The sequence below is a fragment of the Pelophylax lessonae genome (assembly GCF_965119305.1).
Source record: "Pelophylax lessonae genome assembly, chromosome: 7".
In the NCBI taxonomy this organism is placed as follows: Eukaryota; Metazoa; Chordata; class Amphibia; order Anura; family Ranidae; genus Pelophylax; species Pelophylax lessonae.
In genome coordinates, this window is record NC_138774.1 from 276,619,204 (window position 1) to 276,643,643 (window position 24,440).

At 46.5% G+C, this 24,440-nt stretch overlaps 1 protein-coding gene across 16 annotated transcripts in view; it reads right to left on the bottom strand.

The window, feature by feature from the left end:
- Positions 1–24,440, bottom strand: part of FNBP1 (formin binding protein 1) — a gene marked incomplete at its 3' end in the record, with an annotated part of 375,759 nt that overhangs the window by 272,209 nt on the left and 79,110 nt on the right. For all 16 annotated transcript variants that reach the window (XM_082263065.1, XM_082263071.1, XM_082263068.1 and 13 more), the window contains exon 2: positions 21,370–21,485. In XM_082263065.1, coding sequence (XP_082119191.1) covers positions 21,370–21,485 — 116 coding nt within the window. The remainder of the gene's footprint in view (positions 1–21,369; positions 21,486–24,440) is intronic.

Below are 24,440 nucleotides of genomic sequence, written 5' to 3' on the forward strand. Positions count from 1 at the left end.
GCATAAGAAAGAAGCAGAGGCAAGAACCAGAGAAGCTGAAGAGAGAGAAGCTGAAGAAAAAAAACTATTTATCACTAATGCCCCTTTCACACTTGTGCGACACGTCCTGCGACTTGGGACTGCAAAGCCGCATGACAAGTCGTACTCCATGATTTGCAATGAGTACCGTTCATATCTGTACGACTTCAAGTCTCAACAACTTCAAAGTAGGGATCGACCGATTATCGGCAAAGCCAATATATTGAGGGCCGATATGCACTTTCCCCGATATATATTGGAATCGGCCACGTAGATTACCGATATTGCCGATATTTCGGGAAAGTGCTGTACCGGAGTGATTCCTGCAGCTAGAGGCATCACCCCGGTACCGGCGTCCATAGCCGACGGGCGGCTGCCTTGTAATGACAACCAATACGGCTGAGAAGCCGCTCGGCTGTCATTACAAGGAGTGGGAGGGGACACCCCCCCCCTCCGGCCATTTTCCACGGCTCACCCGGGTGTCCCGTCCCACCAGGAGACCTGGGCATCCTACCTGCACGGCCGCCGAAGAGGAGACCCGATCAAAGCCGCATTCGGCTCTGATTGGATCCCCATGTAAAAACCCGGAAGTGATGTCATGACATCACTTCCGGGTACTCAGCGCCAGATTTAAAAAAATGACAGCATTCAAAATAGCCAAACTTGGCTGTTTTGAATGCTTTTAAGTGCAGAGGAGGGGTTTGGGGTCTTTTAGACCCCCAGATCCCTCCACAAGAGTACCTGTCAAGAGTAAAAATAATTTTTTTTTTCTAAATGTACAAAAATAATCGGCCCATATCGACCGATACCGATATTCAATGGCCAAAAAATCGGTAACGAAAATTCGATGTCGGTTGATCATTACTTTAAAGTAGTTGCTGCACTACTGTGGGTCGATTTTAATGCGTTTTGAGGCCCAAAAACATAGGCATTGCTTCAAATCCAGTCAAAATCTAAGCAAAATCACGTCAAAATCACTGTAAAATTGCGGCAACAAAATTGCCCTGCTTTTAGGTCGCACAAGTGTGAAAGGGGCCTTAAGGAGATACAATACGTTGCTAGAAAGTTAGACAAACTCGGTGAAGAGGAACAGTCTGTAATTTCACACCTTGTCACAGTGTACGTCACGGTGGAATTTGGCGAGATTGACATGGGAGCTCATTAAATCTTCAGCCTGATCTTTAACCTGCATTTTCTGAAGAAAGCCAGCGGCAACATGGTGGGGCTGGACTGTTTTTACAATGACACCAAGAGATTTTCACATAAACATGAACCTATACACAGCGACCGATGAACAGCTGCTTACACCTAAACAAGCAATAAACAGGAATGAGTGCTTTACTGCTCCTCCTCACAATGAAAGTCTGACTACCCGACTCACTGAAAACAAAACCCTCTCTAGGAGGTTTAGGCCATGTTCACACCTGAGCATTTTTTCAGCTCTTTTCTGAAGTCTCAAAACGCTCAACAAGCAAAATCCCATTCATTCCAATGGCGCCTGATCACATGAGCGTTTTGTCGACTGAAGCTCCAAGAATTACATGAGCTTCTTTTTTGCTCCCCAAACTCGCTCATCCATGTCTTTATGGAGCTTGCTTTGTGCACTGGTGCGCAGTCATGTTGGAACAGGAAGGGGCCATCCCCAAACTGTTCCCACAAAGTTGGGAGCACGAAATTATCCAAAATGTCTTGGTATACTGACGCCTTAAGAGTTCCCTTGACTGGAACTAAGGGGGCCAAACCCAACCCCTGAAAAACAACCCCCACACCATAATTCCCCCCCTCCACCAAATGGTTTGGACTAGTGTATAAGGCAAGATCCATAAAGACATGGATGAGTGAGTTTGGGGTGGAGGAACTTGACTGGCCTGCACAAAGTCCTGACCTCAACCCGATAGAACACCTTTGGGATGAATTAGGGTGGAGACTGCGAGCCAGGCCTTCTCGACCATTAGCAGTGCCTGACCTCACAAATGTGCTTCTGGAAGAATGGTCAAACATTCCCATAGACACACTCCTAAACCTTGTGGACAGCCTTCCCATAAAAGCTGAAACTGTTATAGCTGCAAAGGGTGGACCAACCCAATATTGAACCCTACGGACTAAGACTGGGATGCCATTAAATTTCATGTGCGTGTAAAGGCAGGCGTCCCAATATTTTTGGTAATATAGTGTATGTGTGGCTGCGGGGCAAGGAATGAATGGGCTGCTCATGCTTTGGGGGTGTACAGTGATGGCTTCCTGGCAGGATTGCTCAGGTGGGTTGGAGACTAGGAGTCTATCCCTAGAGGTAAGTAAATCGAACTTCTGGAAGAATGGTCAAACATTCCCATAGACACACTCCTAAACCTTGTGGACAGCCTTCCCAGAAGAGTTGAAGCTGTTATAGCTGCAAAGGGTGGGCCAACTCAATATTGAACCCTACAGACTAAGACTGGGATGCCATTAAAGTTTTTGGACTATTTCATGCTCCCAACTTTGTGGGAACAGTTTGGGGGTGGCCTGTTCCTGTTCCAACATGACTGTGAGCCAGTGCACAAAGCAAGGTCCATAAAGACATGGATGAGCTTGACTGGCCTGCACCTCAACCCAACAGAACACCTTTGGGTTCAATTAGAGCGAAGACTGTGAGCCAAGTCTTCTTGTCCAACATCAGTGCCAGACCTCACAAATGCGCTTCTGGAAGAATGGTCAAACATTCCCATAGACACACTCCTAAACCTTGTGGACAGCCTTCCCAGAAGAGTTGAAGCTGTTATAGCTGCAAAGGGTGGGCCAACTCAATATTAAACCCTACGAACTAAGACTGGGAAGCCATTAAAGTTCATGTGCGTATAAAGGAAGGTGTCTCAATACTTTTGATAATATATTGTATACTGTTTCCAAAGCCTAGATCATTAAAAAACTGTATACAAACCTTTTTGCAAGTGCCCAGGGTCAGCACAGGCCCTCCTTAACCTATCCTTCCTCTGTTGGTAATGATGGTGCCACTTGCTGCAGGATTCCTCCTGGGAGGGGGGCCGATGCCTTGACACTGGGTGCTATTCAACCAAGAAGGCGCAAAATCAGTAACTGGGTGAGTTTGGACTGAGGACTGATCTTGAAAGGGTTAGTTTAGTTCATCTTATCATGAAAAATAAAAAGGTGAACTAACTGTACACCGTTCCCACCCCCTGGTCCCTGCTGTACTCCCTGTACTGTACTTCCTTTGGGTGATGTGCAATCAGTGCCCATGCAGCCTGGGTAGTGGTCCTGGAATGGTTTCCTATTATTAAAGTCAGTGGTAACAGTAATGGTGCCTCACCAGTCGTGTTAGTGGGAGGACTAGTGCCCCACTGTTGGTGTCGTTGTAAGGAATGGTGCCTCATCAATAGTGTCTGCTGGAGAAATAGTGCCTCATATCAGTGAGAAGAACAGTGCCCCGAGGGCTGGATAAAGGCAAGCAAAGGGCAATATTTGGCCCGTGGGCCGCAGTATGGAAATCATTGCTATAGATGGTTTAAGCACCCGGTAAGGTTCACAAAAACCAAAAAAAAGTATTTTTAGAGAGAGGATTTTGGGTACTTTTGTCCAGAACTGTATCACCTACTAAAGCAACAGTCACATCTCCGCTCTGGCACCTCATTAACCACTTAAGCCCCGGAAGATTTTACGCCCTTCCTGACCAGGCCCTATTTTGCGATTCGGCACTGCGTGACTTTAACGGACAATTGCGCGGTCGTGCGACGCTGTACCTAAACGAATTTGACGTCCTTTTTTCCCACAAACAGAGCTTTCTTTTGGTGGTATTTGATCACCTGTGCGATTTTTTAATCATGCGCTATAAACAAAAAAAGAGCGTAAATTTTGCAAAAATATTTTTCACATTTTTTTATATGAAATTCACCCCTAAAAAATGTAAAAATCAAAATTTTTAAAAAATTTTCACCAATTTGTTTTATGCTACATATGCTTGGTAAAAAAAATCGCAATAAGCGTATTTTGATTGGTTTGCGCAAAAGTTATTGCGTTTATCAAGTACGGGAAAGATTTCTGTCATTTTTGGTGTTTTTTTTTTTTAACGAGTAATGGCGGTGATCTGCGATTTTTTTGCGGGACTGCGACATTGCGGCGGACAGATCGGACCCTTGACTGACATTTTTGACACTTTTGGGGTTACCAGTGACATTACTACAGTAATCAGTGCTATACATATGCACTGTTACTGCAAAAATGACACTGGCAGGGAAGGGGTTAACTTTATTTGAGAAGGAGGGGTTAAGTGTGTCCCTAGGGGCGTGTTTCTAACTGTGATTGGATGTGGCTGTGTGTGTAACAGCAGAGATCTACGGTCCTACATAGCAGGACCATATGATCTGTGCTGTTACACAGGGGAGAATGACAGGCGGCTTTGTTTACACTAGCCGCCTGCCTTTCTCCCGGTGTAACCGGCGATCGCGAGTGAGCGGCGGACATCGGGTCCGCCGCTCACATGCGCAGGGGGGTCCGTGAACGAGCGAGGGAGGGAGCGCGCCTCCGGCGGCGCGCGCTCGCCCCCTATTGGCTCACAGGCGAGTGATGTATATATATGTCACTTTGCCTGCACGGGGCTGACCGCCGCTGTATATGTACTTGCAGCGGTCGGCAAGCGGTTAAATAAAAACATCAATGCTTAAACTCTCACAGGTAGATGTGCTAGATTTAGATACCAAAATAACCATCGCAGCCAGAGCCTCGGGAGGGTGAGACGTCATGCGGTGTTCATGGCTACACAGATGCACCAACATTAGAGGATACAGAGATCTCATCCCTATTGTCTGCAGTCCCTATGGAAACCTGCTAGACAAACCAAACACAAACTCTACAATAGAACTATGACCACAAATAAACATGAGCTGCCCATACACTTGTAGATTTTGGAAAGAATGTTTGTATGAACATTCTTATGAAACTTTTTTATCAGTTCCAAACTCACACCCTTTTGCGGGTATCGTTCTCGCGGTCCCCTTGAGTAAAGGGATGATATTGGTTATTTATAAAGTAATGAAGAAAAGATACTGGTCTACAGAGCTCAAGGAACGAATATAGAATTGGTGAAAAAGTCAATAGGACCATAAATAATAAAAAGGGACCTGATGGCCAAGTCCCTTCCTCAAACCAGGTTTCTATCCTTCACAGCATGGACATTGGTGCCCCTCCATGCTCGACAACTTGGCCCTCCGGATGGTGTTAACTCTTCAACACCGTTGGGATCTAAATTGGTATTGTGAAGTGGTATCGTGAAGCCGGCTCTTTTCATTTTCATCTTAAACTTTTTCATCTCAATGGTGATTTCAGCATAGAAAAAAAGCTATTCAGTCGGAAGGATTGCATGAGGACTCGAGGGCATACAATGCAATTAGGGGAGAAGCGTTTTAACCTCAGGCAACGTGGGGGGTTCTTTACTGTTAGAGCTGCAAGATTGTGGAATTCTCTACCACAAGAGGTGGTTTCTGCGGGAAGCATGGTGGCTTTCAAAAGACTCTTAGATGTACATCTCAAGGATCAGAACATTCAGGGGTATGAGAGATGATTACAGCCACACTCACCTACACAGGTTGAACTGGATGGACTATTGTCTTTATTCAACCTCACCTACTATGTAACTATGTAACCTTGTTATTGAGGGAATAAAAACATTGCTTTTATTTATGGTCCTAATGAATTTTTCCCCAATTCTATATCCAGTCCATTGAGCGCTGTCCACCAGTATCTTTTCTTCATGCTACATCTTTCCATATATCCGTCCCCAGGAAGACGTCATCTTTGACGAAACGCGTCGGAAAGGCGTGCTGACATCACCATGTGATACCCGGAAGTCGGGCGGCTGCGTCCTGTGGATTCTGCCATTTACAAGCTCTATTCTATCGTACAAATGTGAGTTTTATACCCTATTTAATAAACATTTTTTTTTTACGTACTTCACTATGGTGGTCCTTATCTTTTTATGGTGAATTGCGAGAGAGTTGGTTACCTGTGCTGCTTCCTATACCATGGTGCATACCATCTGGCTTGGCTTGCAGTGGAGACTCGAGAGGGATCCATTGGAGTGGATTGGAGCAGAACCCCCATGGTTTAATTTAAAGGGCCTGATTCCATAATTTATCTGGTAAGCGCAATAGCGTGTTTTTGGCACTTTGGCACCGTGGAGGAGGAATCACTCAATTGTGGTGGAGGATTTCCATTTCTTGCACAATAACACATACTGCTTTGGACTTTTCATTCCTACATTTGTATTTATGTTATATATTTTGTTTTGCTACCCTATTCATCTATGGGAGCTTGTTTCACAGTTATAGGCAGTGATCTTTTTGTGCTTGTGTATATATTTATTTATTTAATTTTTGTTTGATTGCCCACTGCCTATTTATCACATCTATATATATGTTGTATTAACATACAGCACCTTCAGCGCAGCTTTATTTTTATTTTTGACATCCTTCCATATGTCTTTGGTCAGCTGCACTGGTTCTAGTTCAAGCCTATTCTCCTGGTTGCCATACACCAGGGGTGTCAAACTCAATTTAATCGCGGGCCACATCAGCAATATAATTGCCCTCAAAAGGGCCGGTTGTATCTGTAAAACTAGATGTCCACAGCATCCCCTACCCTTACATAAGATGTCAAGAGCCTCTTCACCATCAGAAGTTGAGTCCCCCACCCTCCAGTACATCACAGTGAACCCCCCTTAACTAGTGCTGCTGCTGGGAAGAAGCTGGAGGCATTGCTGGAAAGCAGAAAGTACGGGGTCTGGAGGAGAATCAGAGGAGGGCTGTAGCTCTCCTGCAGCTGCAGGAGAGGTGCGAGGGCCACATAAAATGGACTGGAGGGCCGCATTCGGCCCGCAGGCCTTGTGTTTGACACATGTGCCATATACCATCGTATGATCCACAGTTTTTAGCACTCAAGGAACTATGTTTCTTTCATTTATAAAGTACTGAACACAATTTCACTGCAAAATGTAGTTCGGCATTCCTATATGAGCAATTGGGAGAAGATTTCAGGGGAGGAATTGCCTCTGGAGACATGTTAGATTCTCTAATCTCATGTAACCAAAAGCTCAAACTGTATTCTTTATAAAGAAAATCTATATATGATACTCTACCATTGGTATCAAATTTCAGAGTTCCTTCACACTATCGACCCATCAACCAGCAATAGAAAGCAATGTCCACCTATTAAAACGGTACTGGGAAAAGGTCCAGGCTCCTATATTTGACTAATTGTTCCCATTTACTCCTGACAGCTCCTTGGCGGAATACTGGTACTACAAGTCCAATGCCAGGTTGTGGTAGAACTGGAGATTCTGCTATTGTCTTTCTTTTCTCTTTTTGCCTTCTCAATTTCTTCTACCTACTCCCAATATTTTTAATTTACTTACAGTTAATCGAATAGGAGTAAGTCCAGTTGTATTTGTCAACACCACATCCCAAATTGATATGGAAATACAATTTTATGAAGATAAAGTGGATTTTGAGTCCTTCTATTAGATTGGTTCACCAATACACTTACATTCTTAAAAAAAAATACATCTTTATTATAAATTTATTTAAAAGGTGTGTGGGGTATCAATCCCCTAAAAACATGAAGAAATTCATTAAGTGCTCTTTTTGATTGAGGATGACGTATTTCCTATTTTGGGTGAGTCTCTCTCTCGTGTGTTGTCCTGGAGGATTCATGGAAATAGTTGCCCTTTCCCACTGACTTTACACATATATTTAGCCATATGGAAGTGGGTCTCCATCCATGGGGCCGCATGCACACTGTATTGCCAGGGGTGTTGGGATGCTTGCCTTTACGCGCATGTGGACTTTGGTGGCTTCCCGGTCTTGCTCCGTGGGGTTCAGTGGTGGGTTGGCCCAACCCTTGCGGCTGTGGCAGCTTCAGCTCTTCTGGGAGGGCTGGGTGTTTGGCCATTCTTCCGGGGGGGTGTATTTGTGGGGTCGGTCACTGTGTGTGGAGGAGGGGGGGCTCGCGGTCTGTGCTCTGGTTCGTCCCGGGGGTGTTCTGTCAGGTTGAGGTTAGGACTCTGTGCGAGTTCCCCCGCCCCGGGCTTGCTCATCCATGTCTTTATGAACCATGATTTGTGCACTGGTCCAAAACATTTGGTGGAGGGGAGATTATGGTGTGGGGTTGTTTTTTAGGGGTTGCGCTTGGCCCCTTAGTTCCAGTGAAGGGAACTCAAATGGCATTTTTCCACTGCATGGAACCGAACGGTTCGGCTGGCTTTTGTGCTTTTCCACTGCTGGTACCGCATGGTATGGTGTAGGAACGGTTCGGTACGGTATGGCGGTGCTTTTCCACTGCATGGAACCGAACGGTACGGCTCTCAAAAACAGTACCACCTCGATTGTGGTTCCAAGAGGTACCATACCCAGTACCATATCCCACAATCCTTTGCATGCAGTCACTACTAGCCACCGATTGGTCAGAGAATCCCACCCACCCCGTTGTTATCCCACCCACTTAACTTTAGTACTACTTTAGTGGAAAAGCAAACCATACCGTACCGTACCAAACCGTTCCAACACCGTACCATGCGGTACCAGCAGTCGAAAAGCAAACCGGGCCAAGCAGGGCCGAGTAGAGCCGAGCCGGTACTTGTAGTGGAAAAGTGCCATTAAAGTGTCAGCATATCAAGACATTTTGGACAAGTTCAGCAATCCATATTCAATATTGAAGCCCCCAGACAAGAGGCAACTCCCCTATAAACACGTAAACACCACAATATTATATGAATACGGAATCACGCATTTCAAAGAAGAGAAAGAGGGAAGAGATGCCTCGGCATGACGCTTCCTCAGGGGTTCATGGGATGCAGTTGAGTATGGCTGCTGTAAAAACAAAAATACATAAGCTAATACGTAATCAAATAAATAATACATGATATGCAATATCACAATAAGGTTACAAAACGTACAAACAAACACTGAGAAATGATATCCGCCAATGAAGGGTAGAATCAAAGATGATGATGCTCTCTCACAGCGCAGTTAAAGGTGTAGACTGTGCAAGATGGAAAACAGTGTAGGTGCAGATCAGGCCTTTCGGCTTTAGTGGTAAATATTGTTTCTCAATGTTTGTTGCAAGTTTTGTAACCTTATTATGATATTGCATATTATGTATTATTTATTTATGTATTAGCGTGGGTATTTTGCCTTTTCCAGCAACCATACTCAACTGCACCCCATAATCCCCTGAGGAAGCCGTCAGTGCGAAACGAGGCATCTCTCCCTCTTTCTCTTTTTTTTTTTTAAAGACAACTCCCCAGCCAGATAGGTTGGCATCTGTGGTGACCACTGTCCAATACAAGGGGAGGAAGGGTTTTCCCAGCCGAAGTACCAGAGAATGAAGCCACTATGCAAGTCCGGAAGGACAACCATCTGTTGGGACAGCAGGCAGAGAATTGCAGCCTGCCATTTCTGGAGTTTGTCCAGAGGAAGGAGCACTCTGGCTAAGGCTGAGTCCAAAGTCAGGCCCAGATAGTCCAGCTTTGTAGACGGAACCAGAGCAGACTTTTGAAAATTCAGAATCCAGCCGAACTCCCACAGAGTTCATATTGTGATTTCCAGGTTCTCCAACAGAGCAGAAGGACACTCCACTCGCAGATGAAGATCATCCAAGTAGCCCAGTACCGTGAACCCCCTTGGCATAGCAAAGCTAGCACCAGGGCTAACACTTTTGTGAAGATCCGAGGAGCAAAGTCGAGACCAAAGGGTAATGCCACAAACTGATAATGCTCCTCTCCCACAGCAAAGCGGAGAAAATGCTGGTGACTGGCACATAATGGAATGTAAAGGTAGGCATCCTTGACATCGATAGAGGCAAGGAAATCCCCCTGATGCAGGGATGCCACCACCATTCGAATGGAATCCATTCTGAACTTTTGTACCCGCACAAAGCAATTTAGCGCCTTGAGGTCCAGGATTGGACATACTTTGCCTTCCTTCCTGGGAACTGTGAACAGGTTTGAGTAAAAACCCTGAAAACGTTCCGAGGTCAGAACAGGGACATTCACCCTTTGAAGGAACAGGTCTTGTACCGCCCCAAACAGGCCCTGCAAGCGGTCTGGGGACAGGCGCAAGTTAGAAGGAAAAAACCTTGCCGGGGGGGGGGGGGGGGGGGGGACAAGAACGAAATTCGATCTTGTAGCCAGACCTAATGACTTTGTGGACCCACTTGTCTTGCACCTGGGAAGTCCACGGGTTCGGAAACCAGCGAAGACATCCCCCCACCCCCGATACAGGTAAGGGCGCACCATCATGTAGAAGAAGCCTTGTCCCTGGGTCTGGAGAAGCTCAATCTTGGCTTGCCAGACCATATTTGTTTGGATCCTTCAGAAGAGGCCCTGAAAGGCTTCGAGCCCTTGTCAGTCGACCCTGAGGGACGAAAAAACTTCTTATGAGCTAAGAAGGAAGGCCCACATCTACGACAAGGTTTCTTGCCCTTAGTAGTCTGCGGAAGAAAAGGACTCTTGAACCATGTGAGACCTTTAATGATGTCATCCAGGGTAGCTCCAAACAGGTGGTCTCATTGAAAAGGAAGATCAGTCAAGGTTTTTTCTGAAGTCTGATCTGAAGCCACTTCTTAGGAATGGACTCCTCATGGGGGTACGCCTAGTAAAGCGCTTTGGGACCCCACGGGGACGCTTTGGCCATCCCTACTCTTTAGCGGTAATTCTGTCAAAATAGGCAGGGAAAGGAAACACCTTTGCCGCTTTAGATGGCTTGTGAGGGACAAAGGGCACCTGCGCCTCCTTCGCAGCTTCAGTTGCGTCCTTCAGGGTCTCACGCACAGATACAATCAGTGCATTCATTAAGGCCTTTTCTTGCGTGGTCCCAGACATGGAGGAATCATCCTCACTATCAGTGGATTCCAAGCGCGTGGTTGCAGACCCAGCAGGGTGACCCACGTCCACGGCAGCCGAATCAGATTCAGGATCTGATGAGACCTGATGAGGCAGGGGAAGGCAGGGGGCACTTTTTGCTAGCCCGTCGCCAGAAAGCCACCTCCACCTGGGACACAAGGGACTCCAGGACCCCCGTAAGTGCACGGGTGGATTATTGGGACCTGGAGGGCCCTGCAGCCTCAGAGAGGGATCAGGTGGGAAAATGTGCTCCAAAGACTCCATGAGTCACCAGGGGGACCCCACAAAAAGTGTAAAAACACTGCCAAGGGACAACCCCCACCATGCTGGCAGCACCACCCGGCACAAAGCACCAAGCGATCCTCAGCAGAGAAGGGGAGGACCCCACCAGGCTCACCACCCATAGAAACAGGCCCCTGCAGCCACCAGGAGAATCTGCACTACACGTGTGGCGATCAGGATGTAAAATGATCCAGGAGTCAGCACCAGGGGATGAGGAGGGGCTCTCACCACCGAAATCACCGCCCACAGAGCTCCACTGTCATGGCTGCTGCTATTTCCAATAGCAAACCACAAGTAAATGGCCGCAGGATTACACAAACATGGCCGCCATGTATAGAAACACACAGGCTACAACAAAATGGCAGCCCAGCGCGGCACCACGAGGCTTACAGGGACCCAGGAGGGAGACCAGGCATCAAAGACAGATCCAGGCAGGACGGGGGGCCCTGGCAGAAGCCCCCACCAGGTACAACTCCTTCCCCCTGCACAATCGATCGCCTGGTCACAGGTGGCACACGCCCCCGACCCCATCCAAGGAAAGTGGCCAGACCACCAAAATAGCCCCAGCGTGGGGGGGGGGGGGGGGCAGGATGAAGAACTTGGCAAGGGGGGCTGCCTTTGGGAAGGAGGGGAACCCGGGGTCCGACCGTCCCAAGGAGGGGTCCCAAGTCCACCCCAAAACCCTCCAGGGTGAGGGGGGACAGCTACTCACCATACAAAGAACCAGGTGGGCACCGCTCTAGACAGGTCTTCCTCTCCATCAGCAGAAGTAGGGAGGCTGTCGGCCAGGAGGAATGCTGCAAATCGGGCCGAGACCTAGTCGTATGCGACCTTGCGAGGCATTTAACTCGCAGGCCAGTCCCCGTTCGGTGGGGCTATGTTGCGGCCAACCTAACGCGGAGCTGAGGTCTGCGCGCACTCGCTGGTCAGGCTGGGGTGACTACTGGATCTAGATTATCCAGCCCATCGCCCAGATCTCACAGGAAAAAATCCAGGAGAAAAATCTAAAAAATGTTTTGCCAGGACCAAAGATCCCAGCAAGGAAATAGGTCCATACCCCTGACTAGGCAGAAAAAAAACTGATTGGCTATAGCAGAGAGAGGGAGTATACCCCCTGGGACTGCCCATGGGTGTAGCCATTATTATTTTGTGCCTAGTGTCCTACTCCTGTAGGGGGCTGTATAACCCAATGGTTATGAATATCAGGAGCTGTGTTCATCAATGAACGAAGGAGAAATTATGATTTGTACAGTAAGAGAGGAATGCCAGAATTTGCGCGGTATGGAAGCAGTTAAAAAGGTTGCTGGGGATACTTTCTTTCAAATAATAATTAGGAACATTGTGGTTTTGTCTCCTCTCCCCCCCCCCCCCCCAACAAATGTTCTTTTGTACATGCTTCCAGACACATCACTAAAATAAGCGTGCAGATTAGAAAGTGAGAGGGAATGCAGAACCCCTGATGATTGCCCCACGTAAGAGGCTCAGAAAATACTAATGCCACTGTTATGTGACAGCCAGAAAAGTAGCAATCTCAGAATAAGAATGCAGCAACGGCCGCCTTCATTTTGATTACAGGTTTCCTTTACACCTAGGCACCCTAGCTTTAGATTAAAGGATAAGTCCAGCCTAAAACTAAAATCCCTGCATCTATAGACCTCCTTGATCTAACACTAACTTATCTAGCCCTGTAAAAAAAGAAATCAGTATACATACTTTTTTTTTAGCCGATCCGACCTGATCTCCAGCGGCGGAAGCTCTGCAGAGGACACGGCCGACAACAGCTGTGAAATGAATGGGGAGCGATGTCACCCATTGAGTTACTATGGGGCTTCCGTTGTCGGCTGTGTCCCCGGCACCCGGCTCCACAGTGAAGCCACGGCTGACCGCTCAGCTTGCGGGGATCAGGTCAGATTACGCCCAACAACGTTGAACATGGGCCAGATCATGGCCAACAACGTTGAACATGGCCAACAATGGCTGTGAAATGAATGGGGAGTAACGTCATGCATAGACTTACTATGAGCTTCCATTGTCGGCTGTGTCCCCAGCACCCGCCTCCACAGCGAAGCCACAGCTGACAGCTCAGCTTGAGGGGATTGGGTCAGATCACGGCCAACAACGTTGAACAAGGGCCAGATCATGGCCAAAAACGTTGAACAAGGCCAAAAACGGCTGTCAAATGAATGGGGAGCGATGTTACCCATAGACTTACTATGAAGCTTCCATTGTCAGCTGTGTCCTCTGCACCCGCCTCCACAGCGAAGCCACGGCTGACAGCTCAGCTTGAGGGGATTGGGTCAGCTCATGGCCAACAACATTGAACATGGGCCAGATCATGGCCAACAACGGCTGTGAAATGAATGGGGAGTGACGTCACCCATAGACTTACTATGAGCTTCCGTTGTCGGCTGTGTCCCCTGCACCCACCTCCACAGCGAAGCCACGGCTGACAGCTCAGCTTGAGGGGATTGGGTCAGATCACGGCCAACAACGTTGAACAGGGGCCAGATCATGGCCAACAACGTTGAACAAGGCCAAAAATGGCTGTGAAATGAATGGGGAGCGATGTCACCCATAGACTTACTATGAAGCTTCAGTTGTCGGCTGTGTCCCCTGCACCCGCTTCCACAGCGAAGCCACGGCTGACAGCTCAACTTGGGGGGGATCAGGTCAGATCACGGCCAACAACGTTGAACACAGGCCAGATCACGCCAAACAACGTTGAACACGGGCCAGATCATGGCCAACAACGGCTGTGAAATGAATGGGGAGCGATGTCACCCATAGACCTACTATGAAGCTTCCGTTGTCAGCTGTGTCCTCTGCACCCGCCTCCACAGCAAAGCCACGGCTGACAGCTCAGCTTGGGGGGATCAGGTCAGACCACAGCCAACAACGTTGAACACGGGCCAGAACACAGCCAACAAAGTTGAACATGGCCAACAACAGCTGTGAAATGATGGGGGGGAACGATGTCACCCGTAGACTTACTATGAAGCTTCCAATGTCGGCTGTGTCCACTGCACCCGTCTCCACAGCGAAGCCACGGCTGACAGCTCAGCTTGGGGGGATCAGGTCAGATTACGGCCAACAACGTTGAACAGAGGCCAGATCATGGCCAACAACGTTGAACAAGGCCAACAACGGCTATGAAATGAATGGGGAGCGATGTCACCTATAGACTTACTATGAAGCTTCCGTTGTCAGCTGTGTCCTCTGCACCCGCCTCCACAGCGAAGCCACGGCTGACAGCTCAGCTTGGGGGGATCAGGTCAGATCACGGCCAACCATGTTGAACACAGCCAACAACAGCTGTGAAATGAACGAAGAGTGACGTCACCCATAGAGTTACTATGAAGCTTCCGTTGCCGGCTGTGTCCTCTGCACCTGCCCTCCACAGTGAGGTCACCGCTTACAGCTCACTGATTTCTTCTTTACCGGGTTAGAAAGGTTAGTCTTAGATCGTGGAGATCTGTAGATGCAGGGATTTTAGTGTTAGGGTGGACTTATCCATTAATGCCTCAGATCTTAGTTCACCATGCCAAAAATGTATCGACATTCTATTTTAGAGGTAAAAGTACGCATACTCGTAGTTCTGAGACTGTCCTGCCACTGGTCTACAATAAAGATCAGGTACCAATCAGCATGCTCCCTATCCTTTGATCACCTTGACAGCCAATCGTGGTGATCACATGACTTTGTTTGCAAACAAAGCTGCCAGCTTCAGCCGTCACTGTGCTTCACACACACAGATAGTGACAGCTGAAGCCAGTAGGAAGTAGATTCCACAGTGCAATACGCTTTTTAAGTTAAAAAATAATTAAATCATTTTTTAATCCCTTTTGTATAAAAATACATTTTTTTTTTTTTTTTTTTAAGATTTTTCATATTTGCCAGCTCATAACAAAAAACACGAACAGGGCACAATTAAAATAGTGCATTATCCCCCTGTATTTTGTAAAATGTTAATAAAATTTATTACAAAAAAAAAAATGTCCTATAACAGTTTATGTAGGCAAATAAATCATTAAGTTATTGTCAAGAAAATCCTTGCATATTGAAACTGCTAAATTTAGTCTGGGCCTCTAACAGTCACTGACCACTACTCATTGAAGGGTTAAAATAAATCTATTGTAAGAGAAAATGGGAGCTGCATCAAAATGCCAGATGCCTGGCTGTCTTGCTTGCGTCTATGCTTTTGGTAGATGACCCAGAGCAACTATGCAATTAGCATTTTTCATTGTCTCCATTGTCCCTGAATGTCAGGCTGTTCTTACTTCTGATACTTTCAATGTTTGCCCACGCCGTCCTGCATAGTTCTGTTGGCCAGTGGGACCACCCAACAATGATGGGCAACAGAAAAGTATGAGGGTGGGAGGAACAGACTCACAGGATGTGTCAGATTTTTGTCCAATCAGAACAGCCCAAGATTCTGGAAGAGCTGTGGGAGTAAACGCTGCTTTGGGTATGTGCACCTCCAAGTGCCAATGAATGTCAGGCTTTTCATACTTCTGGTAGCTCCAAAGTAAAAATCAATGATTAAGAAAAAAAACTTTTTTTTTTTTTTTTTTAATTTAAAACTGATTTTTTTTTTTTTTTTTTTTATTAACCACTTCAGGACCGGAAAGTTTTGGTCCCTTAATGACCAGGCCATTTTTTTGCGATTCGGCACTGCGTTACTTTAACTGACAATTGCGCCGTCGTGCGATGCTGTATCCAAATACAATTAGATGTCCTTTTTTTCCCCACAAATAGAGTTTTTTTTTGGTGGTATTTGATCACCTCTGCAATTTTTGTTTATTGCGCTATAAAACAAATAAAGAGCGACATTTCTGAAAAAAAAAAAAAAACAATATTTTTCACTTTCTGCTATAAAATATTCCCAAAAAAAATTTCAAATTCAAATTTTTTCATCGTTTTAGGCCAATTTGTATTCTGCTACATATTTTTTGGTAAAAAAAATCCCAATAGGCGTATTTTGATCGGTTTGCGCAAAAGTTATCACATCTACAAACTAGGGGAAAGATTTATGTAGTTTTTATTTATTTTTTTCTACTAGTAATGGCGGCAATCTGCGATTTTTAGCAGGACTGCGACATTGCGGCGGCCAGATCGGACCCCTAACTGACACTACTGGGGGGACCAGTGACATTATTACAGTAATCAGTGCTAAAAATATGCACTGGCAGGGAAGGGGGTTAACCCAGGGGCGATCAAAGGGTTAAATGAGTCCCTAGGGGGTGCATTCTAACTGTGCAGGGATGGGCTTGCTGCATGAACATAGAGACCTGTGTTCCTAAATAAGGGGAACACAGGATGCCTGTGTTCATTACTGACAGAACAGCGGTCTGCTGTGTTTACAACAGCAGATCGCTGTTCTGTCTCCACAGGGAGCGATCACGGGTGCCTGGCGGCAATCGCGGCCGCCGGCCTAGTGGATCGGCTTCCCCGCTGCCTAATGGGGGCGTGCTCATGCCTGTCGCAGTATATCTGCGGCGGGCGGTCGGCAAGTTGTTAAATGTATTTTAATAAAATGCTTTTGGAGTAAAAATCTGTCTAAAGATACTTTTCTATTTAACCACTTGCCTACTAAGCCTATTTTTGACATTTGGTGTTTATAAGCTAAAATCAGTTGTTTTTGCTAGAAAACTACTCAGAACCCCCAAACATTATATATTTTTTTTTTAGCAGAGACCCTAGAGAATAAAATGGAGATTATTGTAATATTTTTTATCACACCGTATTTGCGCAGCAGTCTTCCAAACGCAATTTTTTTGGGGAAAAAAATCACTTTTTTTGAATTAAAAAATAAGAATCCAGTAAAGTTAGCCCAATTTTTCCATAATGTGAAAGATAATGTTACGCCGAGTAAATAGATACCCAACATGTCATGCTTAAAAATTGCGCACGCTCACGGAATGGCGACGAACTTTGGTACTTAAAAATCCCCATAGGCGACACTTTAAAAATTTCTACAGGTTGCCATCTTAGAGTTACAGAGGAGGTCTGGGGCTCAAATTATTGCTCTCGCTCTAACGATCGCGGCGATACCTCACATGTGTGGTTTGAACACCGTTTACATATGTGGGCGGGGTTTCCGTGTGCGTTCGCTTCTGCGCGCGAGCTAACGGGGACAGGACGCTTTAATTTTTTTTTTTTTTACTATTTATTTTATTTATTATTTTTTATTTTTACACCGTTTTTTAAAAAAAAAAAAATTGATCATTTTTATTTCTAATACAAGGAATGTAAACATTCCTTGTATTAGAAATAGGCACGACAGGACCTCTTTTTTGTGTCAAAAAGTCCTCAGATCTCACAAGTACACTAATAAAGTTGGAAAGGGAAAAAAAAAAAAAAGGGACGTTTGCCGTCGCTCCGGTCCTCCAAGACAATAGAGTCGAGTGAGGGCAAGCTTGCCCTCACTCGACATCCTGTCTGTGAGGATCCGGGACCCGATCGTTTTCCCCGCTGCCGGCGGGTCCGGTAAGCGGGGAAAAGGACCGTGATGCGACGGGAGGGGGGGGGGCACCCCTTCCGCCATCCCGGATGGTGATCTCGCGGCGAATCCGCCGCTGGGACCACCCTTATCGGAAAGCCCATCGCCTGCAGTTTAAAAAAATACCAGGGTTATGGCAGCTATCTGATCATTTTTTGCTAAACAAATAAAGAAAAGACCGAAAAGTTTTAAAAAAAAAAAAAAGTTTTTTTGTTTATGTTATACAATTTTGTAAATAGATACGTTTTTTTATTGCAACGATTGAGCACCGATGAGGCTGCACTGACAGGCACTGATGAGGAGGCACTGATGGGGTGGCACTGATAGGTGGAACTGATGGGTACTGATAGGCGGCACTGATGGGCACTAATAGGCAGCACTGATGGGCACTGATAGGCGGCACTGGTGGGAACTGATAGGCAGCACTAATGGGCACTGATGGGCACTGACAGGCGGCACTGGTGGGCAAAAATGGGCACTGGTGGGTGGCACCGATAGATGGCAATGATGGGCACTGGTGGGCAGCATTGATGGGGAGGGCACTGGTGGGCAGCACTGATGGGGAGGGCACTGGCGGGCCCCGATTGCCATCCCTGGTGGCCATAGTGGGCATCCTTGGGGTCATGGGTGACATCCCTGGGGTCATGAGTGGGCATACCTGGTGGTTCTAGGTGGTCCCCCCGAGGGTCTGCACTGGTAATCAATGATCTGATTACTAGTGCCGACCCCCCCCCCCTGTCAGGAGAGCCGCAGATCGGCTCTCCTTTACTCGTGCCTGTCAGGCACGTACTGAGGAAAGCCGATCAACGGCTCTTCCTGTGTACTATGTGACCAGCTGTGATTGGACACAGCTGGTCACATGGTAAAGAGCCTCTGTCAGTAGGTTCTTTACCGAGATCGGAGATGCGGTGTGTCAGTGTGATCGCCTATAGGGCGGGCGGGAAGTGGATAAAAAAATGCACAATTTTTTCTTCCTGTCTCAGCAGTGGGAGGGGAGACTGTGCATACACTATGTTACAGCTGATTGGAGGAAAGGCACACACCCCCACTCTACATAGGCAGAAAAACGAAGATACTTGCAGAGCTGTGCTGTGAATAGACAAGCTCTCTGCTAATCTATTTATAGCAAACTCCCCAACACAAATTTTCATCTTTTTTATCTTCTGTGTGGGAGAACTTGTCAGATGTTATCATCCTGATAACAGAGGATTGTTGCAGCAGAAAGACACGGGACTTAGGGCTTTGGAGATAGATAAGTAAACAATACAGATATATGAGTCCAGGTCAGATTTCATGAATCGGGTTTACATCCACTTTAGTATACCTTAATAATTTAGTTTATTCAGCATGAAATGGAGCTTAGTTATGTAGCATGAAGCTGTATATTCTGTAATATTTATTATTTTGGAAAACCCATTCCAGCTTCTGCAAGCTGAGATAACATGCACTGCATTGATGCATTCACATAAATTTCACACTAACTACCAGCAAGAACTTGTCCTTACATGGAAAGAGCACCTGTCATTTCAGATCCATCATGGCAGCGCCTGTTAGCGGGGATCCACTCACCTGCTGCCGCCACGTCCCTCACCTTGTTGTGCCACTGCCGCATCACCAGCCGTCCCATTAAAGTGAATGGGACTGTCGGTGAGTCAACAGCGGGTCAGAGGAGGAGCCTCTGCGGGACAGAGATGACAGATGCTCTTTAAAAATTATGATTTAAATCGAGTTGATTTGAATTAAGCCTTTTTACTAGTGAGTTAAATCATTATTTAAATCAAATCCACCCTGCCCCCACCCCATAAAGTTCTATAGGTCAGTGGGCCACCCATCATTGTGATTGCCAACAGAAAAGTATGAGGATGGATGGAATTGACTCTCGGCATGGGTCTGAGCTTTATCCAATCTGAACAGCCCAAGATTCTGGTAGGGCTGTGGGACTAAATGCTGGGTATGTGCACCTCTGCAGTGCCTGCGCCAGGGGTCTCCAAACTTTGGCACTCCAGCTGTTCAGGAACTACAATTCCCATAATGCCTAGTCATGGCTGTGCATGTCAGAGTTTTACAATGCCTCATGGGACGTGTAGTTCTGCAACAGTTGGAGGGTGATCACAGCGTAGTTTGGAGATCCCTGGCCTGTGCTTTGTACCTATCAGCAGCCTCTTATTATTTTACTCTGATGTCTTGATCCACATACTCAGAGTCAATGACTGAAGTTTTGAAGCCAGGCATCTAGCGTTTCAAAAGAAGGATACATTGGCAGCCACCCATCTCTCCCATTAGGTTAGCTCTGGCGTGCGCCCCCTCCCTCCCGGCCCCAAGACCAATTAGGTCAGCTCTGGCATGCCCCCCTTACCCCCCGGCCCCAAGACCCTTTAGGTCAGCTCTGGCGTACCCCCCTTCTCCCCCGGCCCCAAGACCCATTAGGTCAGCTCTGGCATGCCCCCCTTCCCCCCCAGCCCCAAGACCAATTAGGTCAGCTCTGGCGTGCCCCCCTTCCCCCCGGCCCCAAGACCCCTTACGTCAGCTCTGACATGCGCCCCCCTTCCCTTCTGGCCCCAAGACCCATTAGGTCAGCTCTGGTGTGCCCCCCTTACTCCCCCGGCCCCAAGACCCATTATTTCCGCTCTGGCGTACCCCCTTCTCCCCCGGTCCCAAGACCCATTATTTCCGCTCTGGCGTACCCCCTTCTCCCCCGGTCCCAAGACCCATTATTTCCGCTCTGGCGTGCCCCCCTTCTCCCCCGGCCCCAAGACCCATTATTTCCGCTCTGGCGTACCCCCTTCTCCCCCGGTCCCAAGACCCATTATTTCCGCTCTGGCGTACCCCCTTCTCCCCCGGTCCCAAGACCCATTATTTCCGCTCTGGCGTGCCCCCCTTCTCCCCCGGCCCCAAGACCCATTATTTCCGCTCTGGCATGCCCCCCTTCTCCCCCGGCCCCAAGACCCATTATTTACGCTCTGGCGTACCCCCTTCTCCCCCGGTCCCAAGACCCATTATTTGCGCTCTGGCGTGCCCCCCTTCTCCCCCGGCCCCAAGACCCATTAGGTTAGCTCTGGCATGCCCCCCTTACCCCCCCCGGCCCCAAGACCCATTAGGTCAGCTCTGATGTGCCCCCCAACCCCCCCCCCAGTAGATGAAGAGTGTTTCCCGCTGAGCACATCCAGGTTTAGGAGCTCACAAACTGCACCGATCAAAGATTCCCTAAGGGCCAGTTCACACCATAGCAATGCATTCTGGATGCTTTTATGCACGCACGTTTTTTGGAGCATTCCAGTGCATTTTTGGTGCGTTTTTTAATGCGGTCCAGTGTATTTCCCCCCCTTTTTTCTTAACCTTAATTAAGGACATGTGTGTTCCAGTGCATTTTTGCTGCATTTAGGTGCGTTTTTATGCGTTTTACCAGGTTCCAGTATAGTCGAGTGCATAAAAAATGCAGCATGCTCTACTTTTTTTTTCTGTAACTGGAACTGTTTGAACTGGTGTGAACTATGCCATTGAAAACCATATAACCTACTACCCATGCATGTTTGATGCAGAAAAAAAAAACCGCACTGGACTGCCCCAACAATGAGGCCTCATTCACACAGGCATACTACAGTGTACACAGGTACTCTTTAATAATACTATGTTGGCATTGTGATCATTGCAGACACCTGTAGACCCACCACACACCCGGCCTTACCGGAGCTGTTTTGCATAGTTGATTTCAATCTCCGTTCTCTCTTTCACAAACTTGATGTATTTTTCCAGAACTTCAATCCCCCACTGTGTGTGTTTTTCGAGGTTGTCAAACTGATCCTGTAATAGAGTAAAAAAAGGCAGAAAAGTGACTGGTTGTGTTCTGACATGGAGCACCAGGGTGGATTAAAATCAATGACTTTTTTTAAAAACATTTTTAAAAATTCAGATTTTTTTTTTTTCAATCTGATTATTTTTGTTTTTTAAATCACATTTTTTTTATTTTTTAACTAATTTATTTAAAAAATAAAAAGGCTTTTGGAGTAATAATCTATCTAAAGATAGTTTTCTATTTCAGATACATAAATAATTTAGTTTATTCCGTTTATATTATGAAATGGAGCTTAAGGCTCGTACACACTAGCGATCGACCGATATCAGTTTTTCGCTACCGATACCGATATTTTGGCTAATGCATATCGGCAGATATTTTTGTACATTTAAAAAATATATATATATTTTTTTTTTTTGAACGGTAATATTGTAGAAGGATCTGGGGGTCTTAAAGACCCCAAACCCCTCCTCTGCACTTAAAAGCATTCAAAACGCTAAGTTTGGCTGTTTTGAATGCTGCCATTTTTTCTTAATCTGGCGCCGAGTACCCGGAAGTGATGTCACTCATGACATCACTTCCGGGTTTTTACATGGAGACCCGATCAGAGCCGAATCTGGCTTTGATCGCATCTTCGGCGGCCATTCAGGCTGGTTGCCCGGGTCTCCCGGTGGGATAAGAGGCCCGGCCGAGTCGCGGAAGGTGGCAGGAAGGGGAGGGGGGACGTCCCCTTCCGCTCCTTGTAATGACAGCCGAGCGGCTTCTCAGATGCATCGGTTGTCATTACAAGACAGCCGACCATCCGCTATGGACGCCGGTACCGGGGTGATACCTCTAGCTGCAGACATCACTCCGGTACAAGCACTTTCCCGAAAAATCGGCAATATCGGTAACCTCCGGGGCCGATTCCGATAGATCGGGGAAAGTGCAGATCGGCCCTCGATATATCGGCTTTGCTTCACTAGTACAGACTATAAGAAAATCGGGCGAACATTTTTGTCCAAAGAATTTTCGTATGATTTTTGTATAGAGTGTACAGAACTTTCCACGAAAATTCTCGAAGAGACAAACTCCAAAATATTTTGCGCACATAAAAAAAAAAACAAACGACTTTGTTTACTGTGTACTGTTTTCATTTGATTTTTGTACAAATCAGAAAAGAAAGACTGCGCATGATCAGAAATAATAAGCAACAAAAAAAAAAAAAGCTTTGTCGTGCGAGAATTTTTGTACAAATTTCCGTTCATCGGTTCTGATTTGCTGTGAAACAACGAGGAAAATCAGACGATCGTTTGCCCAATTTTCTTATAGTGTGTACCCCACTTTAGTTATGTAGCATGAGGCTGTATTTTCTGCAATATTTACATTTTTGGTAAACTTATTTAACCGCTTTACCACCGCCCACAGTAATATTACTGCGGCAGAGTGGCTCGTTATCGTCGTCAGACACTCCCCCTTCTGGGCGCCGCCGCCGGAGGCTCACTCCCGCTGTTTTCATTCACAGCGGGAGTCGGGCCAGGGGAGGAGCAGCGGCGACCGCCGCTGCTCTGCCCCGATCGCCGGGGATCTAGTGTGGAGATCCGCCCGCTTGTGTAAACAGAGCGGGCAGATCTCCATAGTGACAGGGAGTGACAGATCGGACTGTTCAGCATAGCTGGACATGCGATCTGTCCCTGTGTCACTCAGTCACCTCCCCCCCACACGTCAGTAAGCACCAGGCATACATTAACCCCTCCCTCTCCAATAAAATTAACCCCTTCCCTGCCAGTGTCATTTTTACAGTAACAGTGCATATATATAGCACTGATTACTGCAGTAATGTCACTGGTCCCCCCAAAAGTGTCAAAAATGTCAGTCAAGGGTCCGATCTGTCCGCCGCAATGTCGCAGTCCCGCAAAAAAAATCGCAGATCGCCGCCATTACGCGTTAAAAAAAAAAACACCAAAAATGACAAAAATCTTTCCCTTTGTTAGTAAACGCAATAACTTTTGCGCAAACCAATCAAAATACGCTTATTGCGATTTTTTTTACCAAACATAGGTAGCAGAAAACAAATTGGCCAAAAATTTTTTAAAAAATTGATTTTTACATCTTTTTTTGGGGGGAATTTCATATAAAAAAATGTTAAAAATATTGTTATTTTTTCAAAATAAACGCTCTTTTTTTGTTTATAGCGCAAAAAGTAAAAATCGCACAGGTGATCAAATACCACCAAAAGAAAGCTCTGTTTGTGGGGAAAAAAGGACGTAAATTTCGTTTGGGTACGGCGTCGCACGACTGCGCAATTGTCAGTTGAAGTCGCACAGCGCCGAATCGCAAAAAGTGGCCTGGACGGAAGACAGCAAAATCCTCCGGTGGTAAAGTGGTTAATATTGTCTAGATTGTAAGCTCTAACGAGCAAGGCCCTCTGATTCCTCCTGTATTGAATTGTACTGTAACTGTATTGTCTTCCCCCACACTGTAAAGCGATGCGCAAACTGTTGGCGCTATATAAATCCTGTATAATAATAATAATAAATCCAAGCTGAGATAACATGCACTGCATTGATACATTCACACAATTTCACAGTAACCAATGAGATAAAACAAAGTCCAGGAATATTCCTTTATCCCATTGTTTTACAAATCTATGTACACTACAAACTGTATGATTAAAACGGATCCGATATCGTTGTTTTACTAATCTGACAACTTATTATACTAAATATCAAACCTTCATTCAAAGATTCTAACTACCAGCAAGAATGCTGAGCAGGTGGATGACAGCTCCATCTCCGCTTACTTTGCAGAGACAGAGCTGTCAGATCCCCGCTCTCCTCTATGGGAGATCGGATGAGAACGGATCACCTGTCCATTTTCATCCAATCCCATCCGATCCTCCAGAAGGATGGAAAATAGGGTTTCCATCCGTCCGGATTTCATGAACAGGATCGGATCGGATAGCATTTTCTCATGTGACAACC